Below are 13,408 nucleotides of genomic sequence, written 5' to 3'. Positions count from 1 at the left end.
AGTGACAAGACAAGCCGGGTGCCGTGGCTCACATTTGTAATCCCAGCACTTTGGGAGGCCAAGGAGGTTGGATCCCTTGAGGTCAGGAGTTCAAGACCAGCCTCGCCAACATAGTGAAACCCCGTCTCGACTACTGTGACATGGTAAAAGCCCCACAAAACTGCATACCTCAACCATACCTCTGATTTCTGTTGAAACTGCTCTCTGTGACCCTAATGTGACAGGCAAGCAGTCCAAACCCTTGCCGTCTTGGCTCCTGCGACTTGTAATAAGTAACTAAGGTCTGTAATTCCCACCACTACCCAGTCAATGTGTAAACTAACGCTTATCTTAACTTCTGTAAACCACTAAAGTAACAATCGGAGTGACCCTTGGACTGGCCCTTGGAATATCCAGAGCCCCCAACTCTCATCTCTGCCCCGGAGGTGATTTACAGAATCCACTAGCCCTCGGAATGTCTGAAGCCCTCATCCCCATCCCCACTCCTCACCCTCACCCCCGAGGTGGTTTTAGGGGTATAAAAGGTCTTGACACCCTCCTTTCGGGGCCACGGGTTGGAGAGACTCGAGTCCTCCGTGGCTGCCGGCAATAAAGACCTTGCAATTTGGCACACTTTTGCCTTGGTGTTGACTTTCTACGCTCGGGCCAGTACATCACTACAAATACAAAAATTAGCCAGGCGTGATGTGTGCACCTGTAATCCCAGCTACTCAGGAGGCTGAGGGAGGAGAATCACTTAACCCAGGAGGCGGAGGTTGCAGGGAGCAGAGATCGTGCCACTACAGTCAAGGCTGGGCAACAGAGTGAGACTCCATCTCAAAAAAAAAAAAAAGTGACAAGACAAAGGGAAAGGGCTTTGGGCTTCTGGAGGTGGCAAACTATGCGAGGGTGAGTAGATGGTGAAAGTAATGGAAGATAAAGATTGCCCTGGTGAGGTTTGTTACGTAGGTTCCTCCAGTGCCAGCTCTGGCCTGCTTAAGAGTCCAGAGTTGTCTCCAGTGATTGAGAATCTTCCTGCCCTCCCTGGTAGGGAGATGTGGGTGATGGGCAGAGTTTTTCTTTCTTTCTTTTTTTTGAGGGGGAGTTTTGCTCTGCTGCCCAGGCTGGAGTGCAGTGGTGTGATCTCGGCTCACTACAACCTCTGCCACCTGGGTCCAAGCAATTCTCCTGCCTCAGCCTCCCGAGTAGCTTACGTTACAGGCACCTGCCACCACGCCTGACTAATTTTTGTATTTTTAGTAGAGATGGGGTTTCCCAAAGTGCTGGGATTACAGGTGTGAGCCACCGCACCTGGCTGAGAGTTTTTCTTGTATCTGCTTCTTCATTGCCTTCAGCTCAAAATGATCTTAAGGTCAAAGTGGCGGACTTTGGCAGGTACATCTTGACCCCTTCACAGATGTCCTTCATAATGAATGGTGCTATGCTTCTCCTCTGTTCCTTTTCCCAAATCTTTCATTTCAACCAGTCTTTTGTCGCTTCATTCCACCTCTGACGCTACTTCATCGAGTCCCCAGTCCTCTTCAACATGACAAGTTACAGCCCAGGCATCAGTTCCTTGTCCCTACTGCCTGGCAGCTGTGCAACTGCTGGGACAATGTCTGAAGGACTGACCAATATACAGGCTGGACTTCTGCAGGAGGAATTTGTACTGATCTCAGATCTCGCCTCTGCTTCACTAAAGGGACCTCTTCCCCTTCTTGCAAAATTTACCAATCCAAGCCTATCCTTCTTTCTATCACTATTTCTACAATTATGGATAGTAAACCTGTTATAAATCACCTTTACAGCATTGGAGCAAATGTAAATGGGAAATATCCTGTAGGTATGTTTGAAATACGCCTTATTCCTCTTCCTCCTTCCCCTTCTCCATCCCCAGCCATTTCAGCCTTAGATCAAACAGCAGCTGTTCAACTAATTCCCACACCTAATGATATAAAACAAAGGCATTGGTAGTACAGATAAACAATCTGAAACAAACCTTAGGTATTGAGACAGGGTATCAAGATGCAAATGCCTGGTTAGAATGGATTAAATATTCTGTCCGCACGCTAAATAAAAGTGACTGTTACACTTGTGCACATGGCAGGCTAGAAGCCCAGATTGTCCCCTTCCCACTGAAGTGGTCCTCTCATCAGACAGACCTGGAATGCGTGATAGCTCTCTGTCAAGATTCTATTGCCTGGAACAATGGACCGTGTCAAGCTCTCTCTCTCTGCTATATCCTGAGGTCTGACACCCTGCAGGTCAGCCTCCAAGGGCCATTCAACCTCCATCTTCTGAGGCAGAGTTTGCCTCGTGTCTCTCACAGCAGGAGGAGAACTCGATATTCCTTGGAAATTTCAAAGGATGCAGTGAAGTACGGCACTTTTGAGAGCTAACCCATCAGTCTTCCATTAGCCATCCCAGAGCCGATGTACGGTGGTATTACAGGGGACCCTTACTGGACACTCTGCCAAATAACTGGAGTGATACTTGCACTTTAGTCCAACTGGCTATCCCTTTTACCCTGGCATTTCATCAACCAAAGACAGAGGAAACCCACCACCGACATACAAGAGGAGCCCCATATGGGTCCTTTGATTCTCATGTGCACCTAGATGAAATCGGGATCCCGGCAGAGTTCCAAATGAATCAGAGAGCTGCTGGATTTCAATCAACACTATTCTGGTGGGTGACAGTAAATAAAAATGCAGACTGGATAAATTATATTTATTATAATCAAAAACGATTTGTTAACTATACCAAGGATGCTGTTAAGGGAATCGCAGAACAGATAAGGTCTACCAGCCAAATGGCACGGGGAAACAGGATTGCTCTTGACACGACATTAGCAGAAAATGGTGGTGTTTGCTTAATGAGTAAGAGCTGGTGCTGTACCTTCATTCCAAATAGCACAGCTCCAGATGGAAGTATCACGAGAGCCTTACAGGGATTTATGGCCCTATCTAATGAACTAGCCAAAAATGCAGGAACAAATAACCCCATTTCAAACTGGCTAGAGACCCGGTTCGGCAACTGGAAGGACACTTTGGCATCAGCCCTCACTTCCCTGGTAGCGGTGTTAGGTATACTTCTTGCAGGATGCTGCGTTATACTGTGTGTGTGAGGACTCGTGCAAAGGCTCATTACTACTACCCTCCCTAACCTATCTCCAACTCCTCCTCCACCCTATCCAGAGAAATTACTTCTGATGGAAGACCAAGCCAAACAACGAAGCAAGGACCTATTAGATAAGAAGAAGAATTATGAAATAAAAAGAGGAGGGAATTGTGAGAGATGGGAAAGTTCTTCTTCAAAGTTTATCTCTTAGACAACATTATAAGGAGTTACAATCTCTCACTCTATGGCCATTATCCACTATTACCATAAACATATGCCCATGTATATATATTCTCTAAATCAGCCACGACTTAAGTCAGCTACCTTGACCCGCTCCAACACGTCTGAACAGAACTGGGCAGGCTCCAAACCTCAGTGCATGCCATTCCTTATTTGGAAACCCTCCGACCTTCTCCTGACTAGCTTCCTCTTCTTCCTGGTGTTCTTTTCCCTTATTTATTCAGGAAACTGCCAAGTTTTTAGCCAATCGGGTCAAGCGTAGAATGTGAGGTCTTGTTCTGGCCAATGGAAAATGGACACAGCAGTAGGGCAATTGCATCAGGTTATGAAAGTTATAAATGTCCCCCTCTCCTTTGTTCAGGTGTGCTCTCCTGGCAAGACTGCCGGCGAGTTACACCCTCCCTACAGGAAGTAAACCAGCCTTGCTGAGTGACCCATTGTCTCCGTGTGGATTTTTCCCGATGTTATAAACCCATTCCCAACAAGTTTCATCACTGAGATCAAAACAAGGATAAACATCATAGCCCCAAAGTAATCTGGTTTCCACTCTGAAATCTGCTCATCTGGCCTTACTCATAATGATGGGCAAAACCCCCAAAGTTTTCCTGAGGATGGGCTTTTATCTGTATTATTCAAACTTTGGGATTTTTCTCTAAGATATTGTTTCCAGTGATGATATAAATCAATTACAGAGTAATAGATTAAAGTGAATTGAAAGCATATATAACAATTTTAAAAATATTCATACCCAATAATTCCACTCTGAGGAATCATTTTTCAGGAAACAATAGAACATGTGAGCAAAGATGAAAACTCTATCCTGCGGCCTTATTTGCAATGGTAAGCACTTGAAGACAAACAAAACATTTAAAAATAGTTGTCTGGCTGAATTATTTTAATTTTAATTTTAATTTTTCAGAAACAGAGTCTCGCTCTGTCACCCAGGCTGGAGTGCAGTGGCACGATCTCAGCTCACTGCAGCCTCCACCTCCCGGGTTCAAGCAATTCTCCTCTGGCTGAATAATTTTAATGCTATCATTCACTGGAACAATGCAGCCATTAATAAATTCTATTTACAAAGTAAGTTTATTAGAAGTTATGATGGCTGGGTGTAGTGGTTCATACCTGTAATCCCAGCACTTTGGGGAGGCCAAGACAGACGAATATCTTGAGCTCTGGAGCTGGAGACCAGCCTGGTCAACATAGTGAAACCTGTCTCCATTAAAAATGCAAAAATGAGTCGGGCATGGTGGCTCATGCCTGTAATTGCAGCTACTCAGGAGGTTGAGGCAGGAGAATAGCTTGAACCCTAGAGGCAGAGGTTGCAGTGAGCCGAGATTGTGCCACTGTACTCCAGCCTGGAGGACAGAGCAAGACTGTCTGAAGAAAAAAAAAATCCTCTGCTTTTCCTCATAGAGAGGGAGAGAGCAGAGAGTTTGTCCTGTGTCCACGTTTTCTCAAAGAAAAGAGGGACGTTCACCAAATTTTTAGCAGCATTTCCCACTGAATGACTACATTATGGCCATCCTTATTATGTACCCTGTTTTACAGGTTTTCTACAACAGCATGTCTATGTTTAAAATCAGGAGAAAAGTGGTTTTTGTTTTTGCTGTTTAATATCTAGCATGTATTGTGACCTCTCCCTGGCCAGCTTGTTAGGTATGAAGATAACATAGTTGACCAAGACACAGACAGTTGCTGTCCTTAGCTTCCTTGTGGGGATTTCCCCTTCCCTCTGTTCATAGTTGCCTTGACACAACCTTTCAGGATCTATCTTTCCCTCCCTCCCTCCCTCCCTCCTTCCCTCCCTCCCTCCCTCCCTCCCTTCCTTCCTTCCTCCCTCTTTCTTCCTTTCTTTCGAGACAGGACCCTACTCTTGTCACCCAGGCTGAGTGCAGTGATGCGATCACAGCTCATTGCAGCCTCAACCATCTCCCACTCCCCAACCTCCGGGCTCAAGCTATCCTCTCACCTCAGTCTCCTGATTAGGTGACACTATGGGTGTGCGCCACCATGCCCAGCTAATTTTTTATTTTTATTTTGGTAGTGATGGGGTCTCACTATGTTGCCTACACTGATCTCAAACTCGAGAACACAATCTGTCCTCCTGCCTTGGTCTCCCAAATTGCTGGGATTGCAGGTATGAGCCACTGTGCCTGACCAAGACCCTTCAGGATTCTAAATGGTTTCTGCCACCAACATTGTTCAGTTATGTAACTCAGAACTCCAGTAGTACATACTATGTGAGGTGATTCTATTATCGCTTATGTGCATTTGTGAGTTTATGGTTTGCTTTGGCTTTTTGTTTTGAGACAGGGTCTTACTTTGTTGCCCAGGCTAGAGTACGATAGCATGATCCTAGCTTACCGCAGCCTTGAACTCCTGGGCTGAAGCAATCTTCCTGCCTCAGACTACCAAGTAGCTAGGACTACAGGCATGTGCCACCATGCTATGCTGTTTTTTTTTTTTTGAGATGGAGTTTCGCCCTTGTTACCCAGGCTGGAGTGCAATGGCGTGATCTCGGCTCACGGCAACCTCCACCTCCTGGGTTCAAGCAATTCTTCTGCCTCACCCTCCCGAGTAGCTGGGACTACAGGTGTGCGCCACCATGCCCAGCTAATTTTTATATTTTTAGTAGACACAGGGTTTCACTATGTTGACCAGATGGTCTCGATCTCTTGACCTCGTGATCCACCTGCCTCAGCCTCCCAAAGTGCTGGGATTATAGGCGTGAACCACTGCGCCCGGCTCACCATGCTATGTTGTCTGGCTGCTCTTGAATACCTGGCCTTCAGTGGTCTTCCCACCTCAGCCCTCTGAGTAGCTAGGACTACTTGTGTGAGCCATGCCTGGCTAATTTAAAAAAAAAAAAAAAAATTTTTTTTAAGAGATGGGGTCTCACTATCACAGGGTGAATCCCAAAATTAGGGTTTAGCCTGGGAGGCCAAGTGGGTTCTTGGCTTCCCGCAGAAAGGAATTCAAGAGCGAGCCAACCAAGTAAAATGAAAGTGAGTTTATTAAGCAAGGTAAGGAATAAAAGGGCAGCTCTCCATAGACAGAGCAGTGGCATGGCTGCTTGATTGAATATATTGGGTATTTCTTGATCATCGCTAAACAAAAAGCACATTATTCATGAGTTTTCCAGGAAAAAGGTGGGGAGTTCCCAGAACTGAGGGTTTTCCCATTTCAGACAATGTAGGGTAACTCCCAGACATTGCCATAGCATCTGTAAACTGACGTGAGGCTGGTAGGAATGTTTTTCAGCACGCCAGCGAATTATCATCAGCGTATCACGAGCAGTCGGGATGACCAGAGGTGGTTTTCATTGCATCTTGGTTTTGATGGGTTTGGGCTGCTTCTTTACTGCATGTCATTGTATCAGTGGTGTCATTGTATCAGTGGTGTCATTGTATCAGTGGTGTCTTTGCAAACCAGGCCTGAAGAACTCACATCTCATTACTATGTCGCCCAGGCCGGTCTCAAACTCCTGGCTTCAAGTGATCCTCCCTCTTCAGCCTCCCAAAAACTGGGGTTACAGGTCTGAGACACTGAGCCAGGCCTTGTTTATTCTTGAATTGTTTCCAGTGAATATATCTCATCATTCTCCCCAAAAAAGATGGCAAGTTTTTATAAAAAGAGAAAAATCATTCTTGGTATTACCCTCTACGTTGACCACACTGGTGCAAAAAAACATTAGTTTGCCTGTGAAAATTCACCTCGAGTTACTAATCATCTAACTTCCCCTAATTACCATCTGTCTGCCTAATATTTAAATGGCCCATTCTTCCCCACTTTGACGTAAATAGCTTTAATTCCCCTTTCACTATTCACACTTCCGTCATGTCACAGTTTGAGCATCGCTCAGGCATGGCCATACACATCTATTTTACTTAAGACTCTAGATAGAGCATAAACTCAGATGTAACTGTTTCCCATTTCTTATAATAGGGAATCCCATCTCTAAAATTATGACATTTGGCCTCTCAATGGGTTTTTGTGTTTTTTACTATGGCTGTGGTTAGATTCCTTTTTTTTTTTTTTTTTTTTTTTTTTTTGGGACGGAGTCTCGCTGTTGTTACCCAGACTAGAGTGCAATGGCACGATCTCGGTTCACCGCAACCTCTGCCTCCTGGGTTCAAGCAATTCTCCTGCCTCAGCCTCCCGAGTAGCTGGGACTACAGGCACGCGCCACTGTGCCCAGCTAATTTTTTTTTGTATTTTTAGTAGAGACGGGATTTCACCTTGTTGACCAGGATGGTCTCAATCTCTTGACCTCGTGATCCACCTGCTGCGGCCTCCCAAAGTGCTGGGATTACAGGCGTGAGCCACGGCGCCCGGCCAGATTCCTTTTTTAATGCTTTTCTGGTGGTTCTACTTGAAGACAATCTTTGAGTCTCATAGAATAGGTGACATGATGTAATGTAAAGCCAGAAAGACCACGATTTGGAACTCAGCTCAACTGACAGGGATCCCTAGCAAGGTACTTCACCCCTCGGAGCCTCAGTTTCCTCATCTGTGCAATGGGAATCATGACACCTGCTTCTCAATGTGTTAAGATTAAATATGTGGGCTGGGCATGGTGGCTCATGCCTGTAATCCCAGCACTTGGTTGGTGGGCCAACCAAGGCCAGGAGTTCAAGACCACTCAACATGGCAAAACCCCATCTCTACTAAAAATACAAAAATTAGCTGGGCGTGGTGGTACGTGCCTGTAAACTCAGAAACTCAGGAGGCTGAGGCTGAGACAGGAGAATCACTTGAGAGGCGGAGGTTGCAGTGAGCTAAGATCGTACCTCTGTACTCCAGCCTGGGCAACAGAGTGAAACTGTTTCAGAAAAAAAAAAAAGATTAAATATGTGTATAGTGCCTGTAGCATGTTAGGTGGTCAGTAAACATTGTTCACCTGACAACAACTGATGCGGAGAGTAAAGCGAACACCCATCTACAAATCCCAAAGGGCAGGAAGAGTGCCAGGTAATGGATGCAGAATTTCTTTTAGAGTCAAATTACATGGCCAAAGGTCAGCCCCTCCTTCAATTAAAAAGCCAGGGGCAGGGCTTAATAAGGAAGTGATTCTTCTTCTTTAAGCCCCTTTTCAGCCTAAATCCTAAACCTGAAGAAGCTGCAGCCTGGAGCTCTAAACTACATGAGTCTTTCCAAATGACAAGCCAAGAAGACCTGTTGAAAGTTTCCTCTTGAGTTCCGTGGACAGAGACTCGGGTATAGAAATATCCTTACTGCCATCTGACCGGAAGCAGGAGAAATCACTGACAGCTTCCAGACCAGGTAACACCAGGCGGCACCAGTCTTCACTCTCAGCCTTTGCAGGAGGACACAGCCTGGTCTTTAGCTGTTTGCCAAATGCAGCAGCCTAATTCAGGGAGCTCTTTACTGGGTTTATTACAAAGTTCTTATCATGTAAGTCTCAGGTCACAAAATGACATTGAGAATCTAATTTATCGGAGTTCCAGGAAAGAGAAAGAAAAGTTATTTAGGTTTCTCTTTCATTTCTCTTTCGCTACAGAGGGTTCAGTTAAGAACACATTACTAGTTGAGGCATGTAATGTTACGCAGTCCTCTCTGCTTCTGTATCTGGCGAGGTATGCAATGACATGAGAGGCTTTCCGTGGCCAGGGACACCACTGCCCAAGCTGGACACTACAGGGATGCAGGGACTGAAGCCAGCATGGGAATTCCTGGTTTGAGATCAGAGTCCTGAGCACCTCATGGGAATTTGGGCACTCATCTGCAGGAGGTCTAGGCCCCCAGAGACCTCCCCGAGTCTAAGGCACAGGTAAATGAAAGACCCTTTTCTCTCCCCTCTAGAAAGCTCCCTCCTCCCTGAGCTCCCTGCCTGCTTCTTTTCACCATCACAGTCTTGGTCCTTCTGTTTGATGAATATGACCTGAGGCTCTGTCTAGCATTCAGCTTCTATTGTGGGAAGTTAAGGCACCTTCTCTCCTTCCTCATTTCATGTTTAGTATTAAAGAACAGTCCAGGCAGAAGGCACGAAGACCCTGAGAGGTCTGAAATGATGAGGAGAGGAGAAGGGCAGAAGGGGAGGGTCCAGACAACAGAACCAAGCTGAGCTTAGGATGTGCTGTGGGAGGCTTCGTGGGGATGAGTGTCAGCGCCCACGAGATCCACTCAGGGCTCAACTGTGTGTCCCGAGCACATGAAGTCGGCTCTTCTGCTGGGATGGAGCCGCCAAGGGATTCTCCATACCCCTCACTGCTGGGACAGGTAGAGGCACAGTGAACCAGCTGTCCAGCACAACTGGGGCGCTGGGTGGTGTCCGCCTCTGTGTGGAAACACCAGGTGCTTGCTGCGGTTTCCTCTGTGTGCTCATCCATTAGCTGCCACCACCGGGAAGTGAAATCTAACCTCAACAAGTGAGAACCTCGTGACACCGCGTCTGGCGATACCTGGAATGTAGGTGCTTCTTGGAGTGTAGCCTTCCCAGCCGGCCTCTTAGCACAGCTGGCCAGGTAGCCAGTGTTCCCAAAGGACACTCTGGGGCCAGACGTGGAGGACCCTGGCCACCTCGGGGAGGAAAAGAGCCTCAGCAGCCTTGCTTCTGAGAGTGCAGGTTTGTTATAGACAAGGAGCAGGAAGGTAAACATAGGTGAGTGAGGTAGGGTTGTGTCCTCTGCGGCCCTGAATTAGAATAAGCCCACAGGTCTCTCTTGGGAATGGAAATCTCCCCTCCACGTTCTGAGCCAGCACTCAGGGGCCCCACCCAGGGCTTCTATCAACATAAGCATGAAACTTATGGTTTCCATTTCCATGAACCCCAAAGTTGGGCTTCCTGGATGAACTAAAATTTCTGTAGGAACAGCTGCGAGCAGAAGGGATCTAAGCTGGGATAATACTCAATCGCTGCTTGAAAGTAAGACTTAGCTATAAACTGAACAATCAGGTAATTTATAACGAGGATTAGTAGAAAGAAAAACTTCACATTTGTGTGGTGGATGGGTTCTTTGCTTTATGGTTTTTTTTTTAGTTGTTGTTTGTTTGTTTTTGAGTGGAGTTTTGCTCTTTTTTGCCCAGGCTAGAGTGCAATGGCACGATCTCGACTCACTGCAACCTCCGCCGCCCAGGTTCAAGTAATTCTTCTGCCTTAGCCTCCAAAGTAGCTGGGATTACAGGCGTGCGCCACCACACCCAGCTATTTTTGTATTTTTAGTAGAGACAGGATTTCTCTATGTTGGTCAGGCTGGTCTCAAACTCCCGACCTCAGGTGATCCACCCACCTCAGCCTCCCAGAGTGCTGGGATTAGAGGTGTGAGCCACCGCGCCCAGCTTTTATTTTGTTTTTTAAGAGAGTGTCTCTCTCTGCCACCCAGGCTGGAGTGCACTGGTGTGATCATAGCTCACTGCAGCTTCCAACTCCCAGGCTCAAGCAATTCTCATACCTCAGCCTCCCAAGTCACTGGGATTGCAGGTATACGCCACCATGCCTGGCTAATTTTTTCATTTTTTTGTAGAGACGGAGCCAAGGCTGGCCTGGAACTCTGGGCTCGAGCAATCCTGCCCCCTGGGCCTCCCAAAGTGCTGGAATTACTGGCATGAGCCACTGGCCCGGCATCTACGTTTGTTATATACATTTCAACCCTCTTAACCTTTTCGCCTCTATTTGTTCTCTTTTGCTCTGTGCAATCCAGGCTCTTGCGGCGGCAGTCCCTCATCCCTCCCCTGCAGGCTAGCCTCCTTCTGCGGCTGGCTCCTGAGCACTGTTCTATCTGCCTCTCTCTCATCCCCTCTCATCCTTAGCTTTGCCTGTTGGCTGGGCCAAGTCACAGTCTTTCTGGCCTGTAAGACAACAAAAATCTTGTATTTTATGAAATGGAAGGACTAAGTGGTCTATCTTGACCTCGGTGGTTTTCCCTGATTTCTGATGTTGCTACTGAAACAGCATTAGCAAACTTGTTTCTAAAAGAAGTCCTCTCTCCAACAAAAACACCCCCCACACATACATCCGTGTGCGCGCGCGCACACACACACACACACACACACACACAATTTTAAAGCCCTTGCATTACATTAAAAGGATCTGGCTTTTTTTCTTTCTTTCTTTCTTTTTGAGACAGAGTTTCACTCTTGTTGCCCAGGCTGGAGTGCAATGGCACCATCTCGGCTCCCTGCAACCTCTGCCTCCCAGGTTCAAGCGATTCTCCTGCCTCAGCCTCCCAAGTAATTGGGATTACAGGCATGTGCCACCACGCCCGGCTAATTTTGTATTTTTGTTAGAGATGGGGTTTCCCATGTTGGTTAGGTCGGTCTCAAATTCCTGACCTCAAGTGATCCGCCCACCTCAGCGTCCCAAAGTGCTGGGATTATAGGCGTGAGCCACTGCGCCCAGCCGGGTCTGTCTTGTTTTTAACGTAAATGGGAATTTCTTCAGCAGCTCGGTGTTACTGGCTTGACAAGGGGACTCAGCCTCCTACCCGAGGACACAGCTCCTGAAGGACCAGGGTACACATCCAACCTACAGTGTCCTGAGCCGCTCAGTACAAAAGGAAGCCTTGAATCCTCTCCTGAGAAATTCCATGTCTGGCCTCTTGCTAGACTCAGCCTTTTCCCCACCAAGTCTGCTATACTTAATTTTGACCACAGACCCTGCCGGAGCCTCACCCCGCTTGGTGGCCCGCTTTGCCTGCTTGCATGAACCTCAGGTCTCAGTGTGTCTCAGCAACAGCTTCCACTCCTAGGGGTGCCAGAGTTAGCAAGCAAAAATGCAAGACAGCCAGTTACGTTTGAATTTCAGATAAAAAACAAGTATGAGGGTTTTTTTTAGCATATATTTTTTTAGCATATAATTTTTTAGCATATATTTTATATATAATAAAATATATTTGAGCATATATTTTATATATAATAAAATATTTTAGCATATAATATTTTATATAATTTTATATATAATAAAATAATATATTTTTAGCATATAATTTTTTTAGCATATAATATTTTCTTTGGGACATATACTAATATTTATTATAAATCAGTCTTGTGATATTTGGGACATATACTATTATTTGCTCTTTAGCTGAACTTCAAATGTGACCGAATGTGTCCTGTATTCTGAATGCGTCTGGCAGCCCTATAATCCTACATTCAATCAGCCATCAGATATTTGAGTACCTACCATTAGTGAGCCGGGATAGCTCAGTCGGCAGAGCATCAAGCACTACTCTAGGTGCTGGGGAAGGCAGCCAGAGTCCCCTTCTTATTTTACAGTATATCTACTTTGTTTTATAAACATATATACTATATATACTTACAGATATGTACTTTTTTTTTTAATGGAGCTGGCTCTGTTGCCCAGGCTGGAATGCAGTGGCACCATCTCAGCTCACTCTCGGCAACCTCTACCTCCTGAGTTCAAATGATTCTCCTGCCTCAGCCTCTTGAATAGCTAGGATTACAAGCACATGCCACCACACCCAGTTAATGTTTATATTTTTAATAGAGACAAAGTTTCACCATGTTAGCCAGACTGGTCTTGAACTCCTGACCTCAAGTGATTGGCCCATCTTGGCCCTCCAAAGTGCTGGCATTACAAGTGTGAGCCACCGCACCCAGCCCAGATATGTGCTTTTTAATGGCAATGATACCACATTTAATGAGATTATCTTTTCTTAATATGTATTTATTATTTAGAGACAGAGTTTCACTCTTGTTGCCCAGGCTGGAGTGAAATGGTGCAATCTCAGCTCACTGCAATCTCCACCTCCCAGGTTCAGGAGATTCTCTTGCCTCTGCCTCCCGAGTAGCTGGGACCACAGGCACCCACCACCATGTCCGGCTAATTTTTGTATTTCTAGTAGAGATGGAATTTCACCATGTTGGCCAAGCTGGTCTTGAACTCCTGACCTCAGGTGATCCAGCTGCCTCAGCCTGCCAAAGTGCTGGGATTATAGGCATGAGCCACCATGCCTGGCCTTAAATTTTTATAATATATTTTTAAATTATAAAAAATAGGGATGGGATCTTACTTGGTTGCATAGGCTGGTCTTCAATTCCAGGCCTCAAGTGATCCTCTCACCTTGGCCTCCTAAGGTGGGATTAC

At 46.1% G+C, this 13,408-nt stretch overlaps 1 protein-coding gene across 3 annotated transcripts in view; it reads left to right on the top strand.

Annotated features, from left to right (window-relative positions):
* The window catches only part of BCL2L14 (BCL2 like 14), a 43,087-nt gene that overhangs the window by 4,356 nt on the left and 25,323 nt on the right, over positions 1-13,408 (top strand). The window contains exon 1 of one of the 3 annotated variants that reach the window (XM_078338297.1): positions 8,449-8,625. The exons of 1 other annotated variant lie outside the window; for it this stretch is intronic. Coding sequence is in view for 1 of the 2 variants with exons in the window: in XM_002752138.7 (XP_002752184.3) it covers positions 9,066-9,133 (68 nt within the window). In the remaining variant the exon portion in view is untranslated. Of the gene's footprint in view, positions 1-8,448; positions 8,626-8,885; positions 9,134-13,408 lie in introns of those variants that run through there. One more of the 3 variants, XM_002752138.7, reaches the window with a different exon arrangement.

This window comes from Callithrix jacchus, chromosome 9 (assembly GCF_049354715.1).
Source record: "Callithrix jacchus isolate 240 chromosome 9, calJac240_pri, whole genome shotgun sequence".
Taxonomy (NCBI): Eukaryota; Metazoa; Chordata; class Mammalia; order Primates; family Cebidae; genus Callithrix; species Callithrix jacchus.
This window is presented reverse-complemented; position numbering and strand designations above follow the sequence as displayed.